Here is a 20,120-nt window from a genome sequence, read left to right on the forward strand (position 1 = left end):
TATATGATTTTAACATAAAAAAAAACATGAAAAATTAATTTTTTTTGTCAACTTATTTTATCAACATCTAAACGTACAACTTTAACAAATAAATTATTAAAATTAACTTAACTTCCTTACGTTAATGTTTCTTCACACAATTTTGGCTTGAAATTTGTAAACAGAATATCAATGAGGTCATAAGGAATTCCACAGAACGTTCTGGTAGGAACCAAATATTTAATGGAGCGCGTAACGGTGCTGGTCCCCGCATTATGCATAATGGATTTTTCCCTGTAGGTACAGAGTTTGAATTCTGATACAGCAAACGACAGTTATTTTTACATCTTTCCAGTCTTATACACCAACACATATATTGTTGATCTGCCTTTGCGTGACTCAACGAAATTATATACAGTGAAATGTGTCATTTTCCCAGATTTCACGAACCACGTTGACTTTTCTTTTAGTGAAAATTTCGAATGACTTTGTTTTTTTACATTTCTCTCTCAACAAGAATAAATTAAATGAAACCATGAATACAGTTGCAATATGAAAACTAGAGAGTACAAAAGCAGTAATTGTGACTGTCAGAACGAATAAAAGTATTTACAGTTGAGTGATTGAATGACTTATACGAGGAAAGTGACGAGAGTTTGATTGTCCTTGGGCAAGCAGCATCTGGAATCACCTTTGCCATTCCAAAATTCAGGACAGTAAGGAGGTTTTTGTTCGTTGAAGCAAAAGGATCCTCTTGTGTCTTCCGGTGTATGTTGACCCATAGTGATATAAACACCTGCTCTCTGACCAATCCTGGGACCGGAAGGACACCGTCTGGAGCAGGGCTCTGCCAAGGTCATCCCAGCATCGTCGATACTCTGGGCCATGTAGCAAACAGCCCAAACGTGGCTGCACAACTGGTAGTTCGGTTTATTTTCACAAAAGGGCTGAAGTTTCCCTCCATTGACGCAGAAGTCTGCGTGGCCAACTCTTCCTGACTCCCCATAGTAGCCGGCGTTGGTGTGAATGACCTCGACGAAGTTGGCGTCACCACTGTCCAGCCGGTTCACCAATCCTGGCCGCAGGAGCGGTCTCGCCGGGTCAAGACCGACTATCTTGTGCATTCGGAACAATAAATAATTAGACATTATGCCACAAAGATGAGCCCCTAAAGAGTGTCCAACACAGGTCGTTCTTGGCATTGGTAAGCCAAGATTCCTCAAGGTCGTTAAAGACTGAGCGAGACACTTCGCAACTGGACGGAGATTCGAAACTGCTGCTGGATAACAAGGAGGTGCACACAATACTCCCCAATCCACCAGGAACACGTTGTAATTCCCATTTCTCAAATAAGCATCCCTCAACACAGCAATTGGCAAAGAATTATCTCCTCCTGAAATTTGTTTTCATTATTTTAATATTCTTATGGTTAGTACCAATTATTAAAAAAATTGTATATTGAATTATTTATTTAAAAATTACCTGCGTATCCGTGAATAAGAATTATATTTTCCTTGGAAGGATCATAGTCCTGTCTGAGCCAATCAGACTCTTTAGAATATTCCAACTCCCTTCTGTCCTTTCCTGGAGTATACAGATAAATTTTGATATCTGGATCGGGACAAAGATCCCTGTCGTTTCCTCTTCTCCAAATGCAATCCTCCTTGTTATATTCTGCAGCTGCACCACTGTTGATGGCATCTGTAATTGGGCCACGACTGGGCCTTGTACCACTGCAAAACTCAATTATTATAACTGAGAATAACACACGAAGGATCCAACACATTTTCAGTGCAATTAGTTATCAATGTGTGTAATTATCAAAATTCTGACAAACAGTACTATAACGAAATTTAAATACTAGTTCAGCTAGCTTATTTCTCGCTTTGAAAATTAATTATGAGAGAGATAATTAGTGAAACAGGAGTAAATATAAGGAACTAAGAAATTTAGTTATTGTTTTAAATGAATGTGTTGTGGACCAGTGGAGGTGATGGTTTCTTGGCAAAGTCTAAGAGGAGACTGTTTGTTAGTATTGAAAACAGGTGAGCTTGTCTCCAGCTCGTTTGTATAATACCGTTCTGTCCTTCGTGATGCTCCTCTACCTCCCCTCACCACCATACCTGTCACCTCATCCTCTCTCTCCCACTTAATTTTATTCCAGCGACATTTTGAATCTCTCCTAACTACGCAATGCCCGCCAAACTCTCTATATTATCTTTTGTTAAAATATAAATTCTGCGAAACTTGCTAAACTTGGTCAATAACTTTGATTGTTGACTCCAGTACATTGCTCAATTTTACCCAGTTCTACTGTATTTTGCATTAAGGCTTTTACTTAAAAATAATTACTTAGAATCTACACACTTATTTTTACAAGAAAAACATGTAAAAACTTTCTTTTCAGTTTGACTAAAATTATGGCTACAATTTTTTTCTGTCAATTGATTTTGAGATACTGAATCTCTTCAGGGAAAAGATCGAGCATCTCTTGCGTAAGAAACTGGACTTTAAATTTGGCCAGAGTACACAGAGTCGTGAAAGTTTTGCTTACTCGCTTAGGATAACAAACTTGATTTCTTTATATAATGCGCTAAATCGTCATAGCTAAGCGTAAAAAGAAGAGAACAAAAATTAAAAGCAAATAATATTCAAAGAACATTATGTCATTGACACTGGATTACGGTGCATTTGATTACGTGACAATTTAGCGACAGCTATTTTCGCGCCCAGAATTTCTAATGTATTACTTCCTGTTTGTCATTCTACTTCTTAAAAACTACTGATCCAGTTTTTTCCAACACCAGTCGCTTAATTACAATCCTATTTACTTGCAAAATTTCCACTATTTTTCTACTTTGTCTCAGAAAGCACTTTTATTTCTGAGATTTATCTTTAACAGGAGTTTGGTGGTGGAGAAAACCAAGTTTCCAGAGATAGACAGGTCTGGCTTCTAGGTGTACTTGGATCTTCAATCTGTGGCTACCGTCCTCTTTAGGCAGGACAGCTCTGGCATTTTAAAGTGCAATACGGCGCCAAGTCCAGGCGCCCGTCTACTCATTCAAGGATCTCCAGCAATCTGGTAATGAGCGTTGTAAAAATGCTATTAAAAAGTGGGAAAGGAAAACATCTAGGACAAGAAAAAATCGACAGAATTATTTTCCTTTCCCAAATCTCTCGAGAAATAAAGAACAACTGATCTTTATCGCATCATTCTATTCATCGTATCTGTATCACATACATTCTCGCTTAAGAAACTAAAGCTAAGATCGCAGCTAAAATGCAACAAAATAAATTCAAGTTTAGTAGTACCGTTGAATTTTAGCAATGTAAAAATGTTAAGAATTCATTTTGTCTTATTAACACAATACAATTACAACTCAGGTGACTGATATTTGTAACTCTATCTCACTCCTTTCCTCGCTCTCTTGGTCTCCTCGCAGTTTTGTTTCAATAGTGAGGATCAAAGACAATATTTTATTTTCACCGGCTAACTTAAGCTTACCTTAAGTTTTACTATTTTTGTAGCAGGAAACGGAAAGAGATGGAAAAGAACGAATTTCATGATATAAAAGTGATCAAGGTGCGAGTTTACAGTCTCGTAAATTAAGAATTCAGTCTTAAATTGATCCTGCGAAATTTATGATAGGATAATGGCTGGTCGCGCCAAAATTATGTTTCTCATATGTTTGTTAAGAGAAACGAGAAACTTCCAATTTCGCTGCTTCGTGAGAATCAAAAAACTAAATAATTATGTTTAGAACTATATACTCCGCTCGCAAAGTCCAGGGGCTCGAGAAAAGCACGAATGGGTCGCATTAACGGGAATTTCCGTTTTCTAAAATACATTAAAGCTCTACTCCCGCTTCGTTCCCCAGTGCCTGTTAAGTCAACATTCAAACAATGAAAAAAGAATGCGCAGGTTAAGTGAAAATTACATAAAAATGAAAAATCTTAGTCAAAGTTCTTCGCTCTTAAAAAATAATATAAAAGTATAAAATTCTTTGCCTCTCTTCAAGTTTCAGAGAACACGAACTTTATTTACAAAGATGTTAACGTGAGATTATTAAAATGATTAATTCCTCCAACCGAAAATCGAACCTTAATTTACTGAAATGAACAATATTATAGTCAATGCATAAGAAATCTTAGCTAGCAGACGTTTGGGCGATCGATCAGGGCATATGGCTAGTTATAAAATGTGTTTGAACATTATTGCAACATTCTATAGTAATTTTCTCGAAATATAAACTATACATTTACGGAATAGTGCCATGCACGTTCCATATCCTTAAAGGATTACTCCCAGCTCGACCAGGAAGTAAAGGAAGAACATATTCGATATCTACAAAATCCTTTCAACTCCTTCCAATCTCATCTCTTTGTATCGCCCTCAATTTTTTGCTTTTAATTACTAACCATGACAATATATATAAAATATCTAAATATAAACAAATTAATATTATTAAATAATAGTGCTCACGTAACGAATAACTATTTATAGAATCGTCAATATCCTTGGACGAATAATCGTTTGCTCCTAACTTGTAATTTTTTCTAATCACTGGTCGAGCTGAAAACGTGCTTGGTAGGTCATATGGAACGACGTCATATATCCGCAGATTCTCTTCGTTCTTGATCAATAAGCTCGCTTTTGCTATGCAGTAATCGAGCTTGATCGTTCTCCGAGGCATCAGCAAGGATTTCCTTACGACTATCGATCCATCAAAGTACATTATTCGAGCTACTGTAGTATTTAAATAGTTATTGGATGACTGGTAAATCCTTAGGAAAGGTTTGAGTGGGTGACTAATAGCACGAGTAGAGCAAATGTAATGCATAACGAGCCCCGGGAAGCGCAATGTCTCTCACGTCAATAACGTATCGTCCAATTCCTCTAATTTTCCTTCTGGCTGGGACAAAACCTTCCTTAACACTTTACTGACAACGTCGGACAAAGATTCCCTGGCTCCGGCTTCCAAAAATGCTGTGCACCGCTAAAAAAAAAGATAAAATTTACATTTAAAGGTTTTTTATTTTATTTGAAAATTATTACTACCTGATATTCCTCTTCTCCTTGTCTCAAGCGTAAGACAGCGATAAGTGCTAGTTCACTGTTGGCTTTAACGTATCCATTCTTTTCCTTCGTTCCATTAACCAGCATTGGCAGAAGAGACTTTAGCAGCTCTGGAGACATCCGTTCTGGTGCAAGATTTCGTGCCAAGTGAATGCTCACCCTGGCTAATAACTGTTTAACATCGTTGCTTTGATTGTTCATAGACTGGAAGATAAGAGTTGTAATTATTTCCATTTGAAAATAAATTAAATATTTTTTTTTTCATGAGCTCACCCTGACGAAAGGTGATAAAATCTGTTGTGGTATTGGTTTCTCTTCATTCATCAGGTATTGGAACAGATAGCCACAGGCTCTAATACCATTCATTACTATTTGAACCCTATCTGCGGCGAGGTAGGATAAAATTATCGTGATCACACGATCTTGTTCCTTTTCATTATAAACCGTGGTTGGTGATTCTTTGAGAGCGACGAAAAGTGCGGCTGATCTACCGTGTCGTAGCATCCAATCGGCATTCACGTCGTTGCCTAATAGAAAAAGAATTGAAAAGTAAATATAGAAACGAAGAAAAATTTTGTATACCCACATAAAATATGTTCATTGAAGGCGATATTAAGTTGATCTGGACTAAGCCATCTGACAAGCGCACCGAGGCAACCAGCTACTGTATTTCTCGTGACGTCTTCTGAATGTCCGAGCATATTGCTCAAAGTTGTATATACTTGCTTCTTCATCGGCTCTGTCATTCTATCACCACAAGGTGTCAGTACTCCTCTGAGAGCCTGCAACATCGTCTCTCTGAAAGATACAAATTTTTATTTCTCAGCTCTCCGTTATCTTATTCGTCAACAAAAAATGTTCCCCAGCTACCTAATCGCAGGATCGTCCGCAGTTTTAATACCAGTATGAAGATCCGTGAACATTGGGTCTACCCGGGCATGAATCATAATCAGGTTGCTCAATGCATAAGCTGCTTTCAGTCTGACTTGCCTATTGCTATCATTCAAAGCTCTCAAGAAAGTTGTTTGCAATTGTGGTAAAAATTGCTTCAGCAATACACCAACCTGATAAGAGAATTAAAAAAATAATTTCCTTTGCTAAAAAAAACTAATTGATATTCATAAATCATATATACCTTTCCTAACAATATAGCGAGTGTTTCAAGGACAGCAGCTTTCACGCTCCAATTAAAACGGTCTCCAAGAATACGAATAAGGGGCCCGGTAATATGAACGACACTAGGCTGCAGAGCAGAAGCACTAGAAAGTCTGATGACTTCACCAAGACCCTGAGCAGCTTGTTCTTTGGACTCCGGCATACCATTTAATATGGCTTCTCTGAAGATAGGGAGAATAGGAGTGATTCCTTTGGGAAGACAGAACCCTGGCAGAAGGTCCTGACCCTTTAAGTCCGAAACTGCGAAACGAACTGCTTGCCTGATATCTTGAACATGACTGATTTGTTGATCGGACGCCAAAGTCTAGAATAAAATAACAAAAGTATTAAGAGGAATCCATATATCGGCATTACAGAGCGAAATTTACGCCAAACGAAACAGTCTCATTTCTTAACGGATTTTCATGTTTTTCAATTTTTTGAAATCGCAGGAAGAACACTAGATATTCTTACATTTTCAGAAAGTCTAGAAACGTAAAAATTGGTTAAGAAATAAGACCGTCTCATTTAGTGTAAATTTCGCTCTGCAATGTCGATATACGGATTGCCCTTAAAGCTCTGCTTGTGATTATTGATTCTTGAAAAACTAAAGGAAGTAAGATATATGACCTTCGTAACAGCAGTAAGGGCTTCCCAACTCATTTGCAGAACATCCTTATCTTCATCGGTGAATAGATGAATTAGTCCACGTAGCAATTGTGGAACGTACTGACTGTAATCTGCCCTGGTATCTCTGCAGAACGAGCATAGCAGAGTCGCTGCACTCCTTCTTCTTGAACGATCTTCGGATCTGGTGGCTTCCATCAGTTGATCCATAATGGTTCGCACGCCAACCTCGTCCGTGACGGATAAAATGACAGTTCTACAGTACTCTAGCTCCTGCATCTCGTTAGGAGAGCCCTGTGCACTCGACAAAGCAGTTAGAAGAGCAGGCAAAATTTTCTGCAAGAACCTTGTCAAAGCCTCGCCGGCCACACTGGCCAAAATAGACAAAGCTTTAGTGTTCACTGGTGGTGTAGTCAACTGTGGCACCAAATACGGAAGAACCACTCGTGATTTGATGGCCATGACTTGGCGTAATCCATCCAGTGCATTCTCAGCTTCTGCAGGATCCGGAGAATTTAACTGAATCAACATAGCTGGAAGAATATCGTCCAGTGCTCGAACACCAACCGTAGAGTGAAGACCATCAAAAGTTTTGGCTGCAGCTGAGCGAACTTCTGGTAATGGATCGCATAAGGCCTTCCTAAAAAGGTGATATTAGTTAGAACTGTTGTAAAAATTTGTGTTGTAAAAATTTTAATTACCTGACTGTTGGAACTAAACTGATGACAAAAGTAAGAACCATATCTTTATTGGTGCTGGCCATGATTTCAGAAAGCCCAATACAAACTCCTTGTCTCTGATCTGACTGATCGCTTAAAAGACCCTTCTCTAAAATAGGAATGATCTCTGGCAGAACCCTCTCACCTAGCTTCCTGACGAGATCACCTAATGTTCTAGCAGCTACTTGTCTTTTATCATAACTAGTGCTCGCCAAACATCCCAGTAGCAGAGTAAATAGTGTAGGTAGAATTTCTCTTAATGTTCTAGGAGTGTTGGTGACAACAACCTTCCAAACATGAAGAGCAGCTTGTCTAACCATCAAGGCTACATCGGACCTACCCATGTAAAGTCCAGCTAGTACGCGATTCCTCCTCTCAGCTCCTAAAGCATTAATGATGGCATAGTGGGACTGTTCAGTTCCAAAATTATCATCCTCGCTTGCAGTCTCAGTGGACATTTTGCCAGACACTCCAGAAATTCTGTACAACAAATCTCCCAATAATTGAACTGACGAATACCTAATCCTCCAATTATCATCAAACAATCCCTTCTCTAACTCTGGCAATAGTAACATAATAGCTGAATCCGCATAAAGCGTAACAATTCTCTGTCCAGCTCTTAAAGCAGTTTCCCTGACATACTCATTTTCATCCGCCAAGGCCTTCAGGATGGGATTGATTATCTGACCGATATAAGGGGTAAACTCGGTGGTAAAGGCGCTAGGCATGTATATGAACATCATAATATATCCATCTTTAACATGAGGAGCAATATCAGTTCTCTCTGCTGTACTGATGATCTCTGGCATCAGCTTATGAAGTTTTTCAACCCCAAGGCCACGTACAACTTCGGATAGACCCTGAGCAGCCCCAGATCGATCCACGCTACTGGTCTCTGATGTTAAAGTCTGCATGAGCCATGGCAGCAAATCTTCGAAGCTAGACTCTCCCATTCCTCTCACCATAGCACCCAGAGCTCTAGCAGAGACACTTCTGACTTCAGGCACTGGATCTAGTAGACTAGTCTTCAATCCTGGAATAATTGTTGGAAGATAAGGAGTAAGATCCTTCTGATCGGTCAGAGAATACATATTTCCAATAATCTGAGCAGCCATTTTTCTTGTCTCTGTTGATCTGTCTAGAAAAGCTCTCTGAACGACTGGCATGATCAAAGCTAAGGAAGGCGCATCGATAAAGTGAACAAACTGAGTGTCCAGAAGCGTTTGCAGACAGGTTGCTGTTTTGTGCGACGGATCCTGAAGAGCCTTCAGCAAAACTGGTACAATAGCTTGGATCTCTGGATTTCTGATGACACTGCCAATGACCTTTAATGCTTCAGCACCAGCCTCTTGGACTTTCGTGTGAGAATCGCTAAGGACCTCTATGAGTTTAGGAACAATGCTGGGGAGGCAGCTACTGAGTTGTTTTGGTGCACAATAGGCCATAGCGCCTAATAGCTCGACTGATCCCGTTTTGGTGCGCCAAGAATCCTCTTCCAGTGCTGCCAAAAGACTTGGTAATACCAGCTTCACTCCATGAGCTGATAACTTGCTCATGACCACTCTGGCAGTATCATCAGTGGCTGCTCGCACGTATTGACTGGAATCTCCAAAACAGAGAAGTAAATGTGGCAAAACGTGGACTATATAAGGCTCAAACAATCTACCCAGCATAGTACATAACATTTCAAATGCAAAGAGAGCACCTTCTCTATGCCTGTAATTTTTCTTGTCCTGAATGGCATTAGTCAAAGTAGTCATGATGTCAAGCTGCTTAAGTGCAAGAATTCCCATTCCTTTGATGATCCCAGCCAAACCATAAGCAGCTCCCTTGCGTTCTCCATATTTGTCTGACTTTAACAATTGGTCCATAAGTTTATTGACGATTTTGGGTGCTTCATCCTTGATAGATGGTACCAAATGAGGTAGACAATTAGCCACAGCTTCCTGAACTTGCTGCGAAGGTGTTGAAAGTGCTACGATCAGCCGTTGAACTATTGGTTTTATTCTCTGGTCATCCTTATCCAAATGCCTAGCTAGAGATCCCATCAAAATTACTACAGACTGCTTGATAGAGTCGAAGCTACCGATTTTCGGTGCTTTGTCCATAAAATTCTCGAAAACTGGCAGCAATGTCGCTATATTCTCGCTACCGTGGAGGTCAACAGTAGCTACAGCTGCGTTCAACATTTCAGTACGAACGCTTTGATTCCTATCTCCAAGGCCAGTCGAAACAAAAAATTGAACCAGCTGATTTATATTCTCTGCAGTAAAAAGAGGAGCCATCTGAGTCAAAGCTAGTGCTACGCCACGACGGGGGCCCCAAGTATCTACAGGTTGCTCCACCACACGTCCAAAATCGTTGAGTTTCGGTGGAATCATTGCTAGCTTATCTTTATACAGATCGAGTAAACGATCTAATATGGCTGGCATCAATTTTGGCTCTTGTCCAAGGAGCTCAGACAGAGCGCAAGCTGCTGCTTGCTGGATTGGTTCTACAGGATGAGCAACATCTTCTATAAGCTCGTCGCACAGGGTATCAGGAACGGCTTCAAGATTAGCTGCTTTCCATAGTTCATCAGCTAAAGCCCTGTTTTCTTCATTCACGTCGAACTTTGCTATCCAGATTCGTTTGGTAAGCTTAAATAATTGTATGGGGTTCTCTTTCGGTGACGGGAAAGCATTTTTCAGCACAGTTAGACCTCTCAATGCAGCATCTCTCACAGAAGGAAGTGTATTTTGTAGGGCGCCCATTAGAGAATCAATTTCCTCGGCTGTTGCGGTTGCACAGCCTGGTTCTCCACTTCCAGAATGTGCCACATCTAGAAGAGCAGCTACGGATTGTGACTGGACCCTGCCAACAGTAATACTCATAAGTTCTATGAGCAAATCAAACATTTGCCTTCTGGGCAAAAGCCTAGGATGCCTCATTGGCGAAGAATCCTCAGGATTCATTCGCTGCTTTGCATGATCTTGTAGGATCTGAAGACCTTGCATAATCATCCCGTCATCTTTGTAAGTCAACAGAGTTTTTTTGATGAAGGGAAAAATATAGCAAAAGGCTGGACTAGTGAACAACTGCTTCTGCTTGATAACTATTACATGGATTATATTGAGGGTCCTTTTCACTGCAGTGTCCAAGCTCTCCTCCTCCCAGGCTGGATTCAAATCGCATTGCGGTTGAATCTGACGTAAAGTTACGTGAGCAATTAAATCACTCAGAGTATTAGAGATATCTACGGCGTTTCTTAAGTTCACATATAAATCGCTCATTGCAGGAGCAGCAATGGGAGAACTTAGATTCATCAAAATAGGTGGCAGAAGATCTTTGAGATAAATTGAGAGTTCTCTTTTATTGCCACGAGCTGCGAAGGTCACCATAGACACCGCGTTATCTATTTTTAATTTTAAAGCAGTCAATCTTTTTCTTATTGCATTCTCTTTATTGTGCTGTGCTTTCACTATCTCTTCTTGCTTTGGCGTTAATTTTGGTTCTTTAATTTTTCCTTCCCTTTTGCGTTTCTCATATAATTCACGTCGAAGCTGTAATTCCTCCTGTTGCTCTTTGAACGAATACACTTTACTCTCCCTCTTCATGTTCATAGCGTTCAGAATGTCGTTCTCGTCGTGGGCTGGCAACACACTCTTGTCGTACAGTTCCCCTTCTGGTGTTAAGTAAATGAAGTACTCATCCTTGACAACTTTTAAAATCTCAGGGTCATCCAATTTGTTAGTCACATTTACGACCAGAGATGGCAAGATAGAATCTGGTGATAGTGAGACTACCTTAGCTAAGGCATTTTCATAACTGGGTACAGGCTTGTAATTTAAGATCAACAATTGTTTGATTTCACTGCTGTACATCCTCAGAAAGTCCTTTGGTACGAAGTTAAAGTTCTTTGCAATCTTAAACCAAAGATTGGGAGCTGCTTTAAGAATAGCAGGGTGGTGGGCTGGGATCAGAGCGTCTCTTGTGAGTTCCATGGCTGGTTTTTCGAATAAAAAGAGGCCTGAACAAATCGCCAGTAAACCATCGGCCAAACTTCTACCAGTTATCTCAGAAACCGAGGACTCCTCTTTGGTTTCGTTTTTCACGTCTGATTTAATCTTTGCGTTGTCTAGAAATTTATTAAACTCCATTAAAATCGCTTCTGCTGGTCCATAAGCACTTAATCCAGTAAGAATTGTTTTTATTATTGGCAAGCAACGTCTCCTCGTACTAGACTTGGGCGCGACAGCGCAAAAACCGATAGCTCGATAAATTCCATTTAAAGCTTTCTCGTTTAGTCTATTATAAAAATTCTTTAAGAGTTTCTGACAATATAACATTAGATCATAGTGAATGGCATCATCACAGGTGGTGAGGAATTTTTCAGAGAAGAAGATTTGTTCATCTATGGCACTCCAGAGAACAGATTGTTTATCGTTTTCAATCTGGTTAGATAAGACAATTTCAAGTAGTAAATATGCAGCAATCAATCCTTCTGTTACAGTTTGTGATTGTATTGATTGCTGAGCAGCTCGACTGATAGACTGAGTTAATATTGGTACGATAGTTCCTGAATGTGATTGGATCGGAATGGATATAAGTAACCTTATATAAGCAGTTCTTACAGCTGCTGTAGAAGTTTTAGCAGCCATTCCTTTTTTAAAGGCATCCACCAAATTCTTTGGAACAACCTTTATGGACTTTTTGGACCAAAGGGACATCATCTCTAAGGCCAATATCAGTGTTTTTTCATGAACTTCGGTTTCCAGTACCTTAATAAAGTGATCGCAGGCAATTTCAGATAGTTTCTGCACACTGCTGCCTGATACTACATGATAACTGAGATTACCAGCTCCCAATAATACAGAAATTTTGTGAGTGACTACTGTAAGCTTTCCCTCTGATCCATGGAAAATAGCAAATATGGAAGTAAGTAATTTTTCCACTGCTGTAGCATCTGAACATTGTGCAGCCAGCTGGTGGCATGCACCAACTGCTTCTTCTCGGACAAGATCTTCTTTTGAGTGTAAATTTGCAAATAAGCCTTTGCTTATGTCCTCGCTGTACTGACTCAAATCTAGACTTAAACCACTAAGAATATGGCCTACAGATTCAATGATTATTTCAGGATTCCTTAGCATTGCTTTTTGCAGGGATGGCAGCAACTGATTTTTAAATTCTTCATGAGTTATTCTGTGAAGCAGTGGAGTTGCTATATCGACCACATACAAATCTGGTTTTTTCTTGCAGCTTATTGTTATTTTTATCAAAGAATCAATAATGCTTCCCTGCAACAATAAATGAAATTTAAAATGATAATAAATAAAAACAAAATCATTCAAATTATTTTTATCAAAAGGAATTTTACCTTTAGTTGATCTACCAAATCATTCTTTTTAGTATTCACCAAATACTTTGTTACCAAACTGGCAAGTACTATTACTCCATTGCTGGCTTCAAGTTTTCCTAATGTTTCAACATATTTCAGCTCTATATCTTTCATAATTGACCAATGGTATGCCAACAATGTATAAACTTTTTCTGTCAATGTTTTATCTGTAGAGGCTACAGCCGCTGCACTCAAATCAGCTTGTGCCTCAATTAGCCTTGGCAATTCCACACAATTATATTCTTGTGGTTTCTTATAAATTGCATAATACATAACTAGCATTGACCATTTTAAAGCAGTATATGCTGTTAAAGCAGTGTTATGCCTATGGAGAAATAGTTTTATTAATCAAATTAAAATTTTGACATTCTTTTTCATTGACAATACGAGACCAAAAACATACGTTGCAACAACATTTTTATGCCAAATTGCTTGTTCACTAATGACATTTGTCATGTGTTTAACAGTGGCTACTGTCTGATATTTGGATAAAGCAATAATTAAATTTGCTATGTAGGACTGAGAAGCAGTATCTTTATATCGATGTAAGGTAAGGGATAGAGTTTTGCAGATTCCATTGATAATCTTCTCATTGATATCAGCTAAAAAAAGAGAAGAATGTTAAATTAAAATAATATCTTTTGAAAAAATTACAAGTTTCAAGTATAAAAATATGTATATATAACTCCTTTGTATATAGCATTAAAGATCTCAGTAGAGTTCTACAATAAAAAAAAAAAAATAAGCCACAGAAATAAATAGTGCATTATGAAAGAAACATAGGAGAGAATTCTACTCAAACTTGTGGAAAAGATATGTTAGGTATTAAGAGTAAATTAAATTTTATCTTACAAACGTCTGACAAGACAACAACAACATTTTGCAGTAGTTCTTGCCGCTCCTTTTTACTGGCCGTCTGAATTCGATTAGGCAGATCCCTCAGTGCTTTTGCTAACTAAAAAAGAATTTTCATCAGAGATTGTGTTGTTCATTGGGCAGAGTTAAAAATTTTTTAATGAAAAATATAATATATTACCCATTATTTTTATTAAATATAATTAACAAAAAATAATATATATGAGGGCTTGAAAAATTTTGCACATTTTAGCTGTTTACTATAGTCACTAATTGGAAATCCCTGCTAGCAACTATAATAAATAGCTGAAATATGCAAATAATTCCAAGCCCTGATATATGTTAAATATAAATGATAATTCATCTTATGTACCAGTACTTTTAATGGTTAGTTTTACACATTACACATTATTTATTATATTTCATGGATAATTGTATACATATATGGTATATCAATTGTTTATAATATAAATCTATGTAATTATCTATTAATATAGTGGATACTGACTACTAAATTTCACTATTCATTAAATATAATGAATAATGTTCAATGTGTAAAACTAATTATTAAAAATATTGGCACAAGAATTATTCATTACTTTTATTGGATAATGGATACTAAATTCCATTACACATTAAAAATAATGGATAATGTAAAATATGTAAGACTAAAGACTAAAAATAGTTGCACGTAAGAAGAATTATCAATTACATTTAGTGGATAATTCCTACTGAGCTCCATTATCCATTAAAAATAATGAATAATGTGTAACGTCTAAAACTAACCATTAAAAGTAGTGACACGTAAGATGAATTATCCATTACTTATAGCTGATAGTGGCAACTGAACTGCATTATTGATTAAAAATAATGGATAATGAATAACATAATACACTGTCTAAAGTAATGTATTATTCACCACCATGTCATCGGGAATAATATATATTTACTTAAATTCCACGTGATTGACTTACCTCAATATCCGCCATATTTTGTTAAAAACTGGACAGTCTTGGGTGGTCTTGGGCGTCTTCCACTGGGTCGCTGTAAATGTGAAAAATCAAGGTTGCCATTCGACAGAGCAAAATCTGCAAACTGCAGATTTAGATTGGCAACATTGCGAATTACATTTCATACCTCGTAGTCAGTACTACGAATTTTAACGTAATATTTTAAAGGTAATATCTTTAGGCTATGTACTATTCATATATGAAAAAAAAAATCGATTTTAAAAACTTATTACACGAGGCTCCCACCTTAAACCTCGTCAAATTTTAATGGTAATTAAAGAACATAGTTTATCAGTCTCATTTTCAACTAATAAGGCTTCCTAGCAAGTTTTACAATGGATTGTTTTTCTTAAATGTCTTATAACGAAAAACCTGCAATATATAAGGGTACATACAACCCGTTTTGAGTATTTTCCGATAAGCTATCAGATTCAAACAAAATAGGATCAATCTTTAATTATAGCTTCTTCCTTGTTAATTTCGATTAATCAAAAATTGGAAATAGTTTTATTTAATTATAATAATGGAGGCTGAATCAGCTAGTTGAAACATAAAAATTGAAATTGTTTCTAGCGGAATGCAATTTCCTTTCGAGTTTTCTCTAATTTCTGTATGTATGTACTAACAACTTTTTGTATGCAGCTTTAAATTGACGAGCTGTATGTACATAGGCAGTAGGATTGATATTGCTTCCTCCATGAGCTCCTATTATGCTACCAAATAATAATTCTAGTATATGATCCTGGCTAAATTTATAAGTTGGTATGTATTACAATATGTATTTATAGCCTTACTAAAGCGGGAGAACTTATATACGTGTCTTTGTCTGACGTGTAACGATTCTTCTCGGTCATTAAAACCGGCAAATTTTATATTGGAATAGATGCATTATTTTTTCAAAAGAATCTTCGGCATTTTTTGACGTATTTACTTCTTTCTGGATTTAAATTACTCATAGAACCCTTCTTGAAGGCGCTACAGTGCCCTTTTTTCAATATCACCAATATTTTCAAAAATACTATTGTTTATAATTTTCATAAACAATAAAATTGTTTTAATGAAATTCTGAGCCTGTACGCTTTTAAGGGGAATATGTATATAGACATTACAGAGCGAAATTTGCGCCAAACGAAACGGACTCATTTCTTAACCGATTTTAAAGTTGTGCACCTTTTTGGAAACGCCAGATATTATCTAGCGATCGTCGTTGGCCGATTTTTTAAATTGCACTTTTTTTTATTTTTATTTAGTTTTACATTTTTTTCAATGTCTGCCAACGAAGATTGCTAGATAATCTTCTGGCTTTTCCAAAAAGGTGCATAAACGTTAAAATTGGTTAAGAAATGAGGCCGTTTCGTTTGGCGCAAATTTCGCTCTGTGATGTCGATATACAGATTCCCCTTAACGGGATCCCTCACGCTTGTTTTACCGACAGTTCAAGTCAATAAACAATTCGTTTAATAAAAGTCAAATGCGAAGCAAATTGAACAATCGGGCGTTTGCTGGACAATGTGCCAGTCCTAACGAGTCAAACGAACTTATAAACACTCAAATTAGTTGAAAAATAACGCTGTACCACTGTCCCGCGTTCTTGAAGTGGAAATAACCAAAAGTAACCTCTCTTCAAGAACGCGGCACAATGGTACAGCGTTATTTTTCAACTAATTTGAGTGTTTTTAAGTTCGTTTGACTCGTTAGGACTGGCACATTGTCCAACAAACGCCCGATTGTTCAATTTGCTTCGCATTTGACTTTTATTAAACGAATTGTTTATTGACTTGTATTGTCGGTAAAGCACGCGTGAGGTATCCCGTTAAGCACTGTTAAACGAGTAAATTCAACCTCTTCTAAAAAGTTCATATTTTTATTATTTTTGGAGATAAGCTTGAATTAAATTTTTCATCGGTCGTGGATCCCCTTAAGGAATAAATTGAGTTTTAATAAAAATTCCACTTTGAAAATTATAAGTCTTATGTGGAATTTTCTCAACTTTACCAAAAAATACCATTAAATTAACAAAAAAAACGCATTCCTTGAAAAATTGATTTATATACTTTAAATGTTAATTTCTTCGGTATAAAGTGATATTACAAAAAGAAGAATTATTCTACTGGAAAAGTGAGAATTTTTACATGGAAATCATGTGTGAAAAACATTTTATTAATTGATTTGAAACAGTATAAATAATAAATTGAAAGATAGGACGTACTTAAAATTAAAAACTTTCCCATATAACCACGTCGAAAATAATGGATAATAAATTCTGAAAAAACTGGAGAATCATTTTTCGATAAGAAGTACAAGTCTGAGATTAACAAAAGAATGTAAGATTGGAGTGAGTAAACCAGATTTCGAATTGGTGGAATCATTCATATGTACACAAAAGTTGAAAACGTTTGGATTTGCTGAAACAATGTGAAAACAATATATAAGTCAAAACAAAAAAATAAATAAATTGTAATAGAGTAATTTAAGAGATATCGTTTCTTACCTGTCGTGCCTTCTGCCCTCAAAGAATTAATCATTGTATTAGGGATACATCGTACCGACGTTGCCTAACGGGAGTCCGTATACCGACATTGCAGGTTAAAAACTGTTTCGCATGCAACGTCTTCATTTATTGACGGATTGTAAAGTTATTACATGTTTTTGAAAATGCCAGAAGCTTATTTACTAAATTACGTTAGGAAAATTAACAAAAAATTTAAAAAAAATTTTGTTTAAATAAATATATTAACATTATTAAGAAACAACAAATAAATCTAAAAATCTCCTAACGTACTTTACTAGATAATGTTCTTGCGTTTCCAAAAAGTCCACTAAAATCCAAATCCGTTAAGAAATGACGATGCTGTATTTGAAATAAATAATGGAAGAATTTCGTATTGGCGACTATATTGCAGAAAATACCTCTGAATATGATTATATACCATGACAAAGGCAACTAGAACGAATATCCTTGTTTCATTTATTTCTAATTTAAATCAAAGTACATATTTAGACACTAGACAAAAGCGTAAAATTAATTTTTGTGTTTCCCATTATAAATTATCAATTTTGATGATTGTATTTACAAAAGTAAATCCAATATTCTTTGTTCAGGTAAAAAAACACTTTTATTTACATACACACACTACCTACAATTATATCATAAATTTAATTTTCAAAACATTTAATTTAATATAAGTGTATATTTCTAATTATTAATTATTTTATAATTATCAGGTAGACACACACTGTCTAAAATCTTTTTTTATTTTACTTTCGTTCGAAATTCAACAATGCATATTGACTGTCAGAATATTGTACTACAACCTTTTCACAATTTCTTGACTTTAGCAACGACAGCAACTCACTCGCGAAAATCTCTGATCCATCTAAAATTTTTTTTTCAAGGTTGCATTCTTATGGCTAGGTTGACTTGATCGAATCACGAACGTAAACGTCCCTTATGATGGGTCATTCTAATGTGAAAATTCAATATTCCCATTCGACAGAGCAATATCTGAAAACTGCAGATTTAGGGCGAGGACCTCTCAGATTAAGAGCTCATTAAGTTAATTTGACTATATTTCACGTGACGTATAATGTAGCAAAATTAACTTAATAAGCTGAGAGGTCCTCGCCCGTAGCTTAGCAACATTGCAGAAAAATGTCGTCATGTCGTAGATCAATTTTATAAAAAGAATCAGTGATGAACTTACAATATTTTGTTATAACTGACGAGTCAGGCCTTTTTATAATTGTTTCCTGTTTCATATTAAATCATTTGTATTAACTTTTATTAATAACAATGTTTGTCTAATAACAATAAGCATCTATCCGTAATGCATAAGAAATTAACGGCACAGCACTCAATAATTCTATTGGTTTCTTCAAGTGTGCTATTGAAAAATATTCAAGATAACAATCTTGTTAGTGTCCTCTTAATTAGGTGATCATTACAATGATTCTGTAGTTAAAATATGATATTTGTTAATTTAAAGGAGTGATATATAACATAATATTTAGAAAAAGATCTTACTATGATGAGGAGCAGTTTTTGACTTAGCATTAAACAAAGTTTTAAACAGTGTATTCTTTTCAGCTTTTGAAAAGCACATTATGCACATAGTGATTATTAATTGATGATAAAATTATTCTACGAACTAAAACCTTTTTATCATAATATCCAACTTCTTCGCAGTCTCTCAGCAGTCCTTTCTCTACTAGTATCTATTATCACTATATTTGCCATACCTAAATTGGAAACAATACAAGTAATAATTAAATGTTAAAGTCCTAGGGATATTGAATAATATGCAAAGTCATTTACCTTAATACATATCGGCTTGTACTGCTTGATATATCTACTTCATAATTTTAAGATGGTTTATGTTGAGGACACAGATGAGTCAAATAGTTAATTTGTTTTTGCCTGCAGTCATGACAATTGCATCTTTGAATTCTTAGTTCTTTTTAAGCGAAAAGGGATATCACTTTAATATTTAATATATATGTCAATTATACAATAATAACTCATCTCAATACTGTTCTACGTGTACCTACTTTTTCTATATTTTAAAGGATAATGAATAATTACCAGCAATCTGCAACTAATATTTTGCACAAAGCATCGTACTCCTTTAAATTAAGAAAATTGTAATTTAATCAAATAATTATTACTGACCTGACATTTATTGTTATTACCAAACAACAATAACATGCAATCTGACAGTTCACATCAACGTTGCCGGATTGTGAATATTAATTCAAATATCCTCCGTTAGAGGTGCTAATAGGCTGCGCCAAAAACGAAAAGCCATTTTCACGTAATTATGTAGAGAGGAAGAGAATGCACCCTGACTGTCCCTGACCAAAAAATTGTTAGAACAAATGTCCGTTGGGTGGTTACCGCTCTACACTACGGATAACGGAGTTGGAGAGACCTCCTTAAGCATTCTTCATGCCCGAACGAAACCAACGCTACTTACCAAATTACCAATATCATTTTGTTCGGATAGCGGCAGCGGTATTGTATAGAGACCGTGCACACCAACACAATGATAGCGAAGTGTCAATGTATAACTGTATACGTATAAATAAATTACACTCAAAAACTGCGAAAATTGACCGATAGTTTGCGCTGATAGTATGCATATACACCAATATACATTCTTATCTCACTGTCATTGTGCTAGTGTGCACGGTCTCTATAGTGCTTCTTCACTTCGCAAACAGTAGTGATACGTTTAAATGTTGGTAGAGAAAAAAGCGGGCTACCAGAACTTACCCTTAACTATTACGGGCGCGTTCCGTTATTTACTGTGAGTACTAGTAAT

The 20,120-nt window shown here is 36.3% G+C and overlaps 2 protein-coding genes and 1 long non-coding RNA gene across 4 annotated transcripts; all 3 read right to left on the minus strand.

The window, feature by feature from the left end:
* Window positions 1–66: 66 nt before the first annotated feature.
* On the minus strand, window positions 67–2,390 carry LOC136779817 (phospholipase A1 VesT1.02). The gene is made up of 2 exons (XM_066737666.1): window positions 1,462–2,390; window positions 67–1,372 (listed from the first exon to the last, which is right to left on the minus strand). Exons 1-2 carry the CDS (start codon window positions 1,763–1,765, stop codon window positions 612–614), a joined length of 1,065 nt encoding a protein of 354 aa, XP_066593763.1. The 5' UTR covers window positions 1,766–2,390; the 3' UTR covers window positions 67–611.
* Window positions 2,391–3,180: 790 nt separating this feature from the next.
* On the minus strand, window positions 3,181–14,804 carry LOC136779989 (stalled ribosome sensor GCN1). 2 transcript variants are annotated; one of them, XM_066737992.1, is made up of 12 exons: window positions 14,764–14,804; window positions 13,787–13,889; window positions 13,338–13,536; window positions 12,914–13,259; window positions 7,540–12,833; window positions 6,842–7,478; window positions 6,192–6,536; window positions 5,927–6,120; window positions 5,643–5,854; window positions 5,330–5,583; window positions 5,039–5,260; window positions 3,181–4,976 (listed from the first exon to the last, which is right to left on the minus strand). In XM_066737992.1, exons 1-12 carry the CDS (start codon window positions 14,776–14,778, stop codon window positions 4,848–4,850), a joined length of 7,950 nt encoding a protein of 2,649 aa, XP_066594089.1. In that variant the 5' UTR covers window positions 14,779–14,804; the 3' UTR covers window positions 3,181–4,847. The 2 variants fall into 2 exon arrangements, with proteins under 2 accessions (XP_066594089.1, XP_066594086.1); XM_066737989.1 differs by lacking the exon at window positions 14,764–14,804 and adding an exon at window positions 14,576–14,649.
* A 2,210-nt stretch (window positions 14,805–17,014) lies between these two features.
* LOC136779958 (uncharacterized) lies at window positions 17,015–19,602 on the minus strand. Its single transcript, XR_010823690.1, has 3 exons — window positions 19,115–19,602; window positions 18,824–19,038; window positions 17,015–18,751 (listed from the first exon to the last, which is right to left on the minus strand). It is a non-coding gene; the product is annotated as an uncharacterized lncRNA (long non-coding RNA).
* Between the last annotated feature and the right edge of the window lie 518 nt (window positions 19,603–20,120).

This window comes from Prorops nasuta, unplaced genomic scaffold (assembly GCF_024137725.1).
Source record: "Prorops nasuta isolate Cenicafe-Biocafe unplaced genomic scaffold, Cenicafe_Pnas_1.2 PNAS00018, whole genome shotgun sequence".
In the NCBI taxonomy this organism is placed as follows: Eukaryota; Metazoa; Arthropoda; class Insecta; order Hymenoptera; family Bethylidae; genus Prorops; species Prorops nasuta.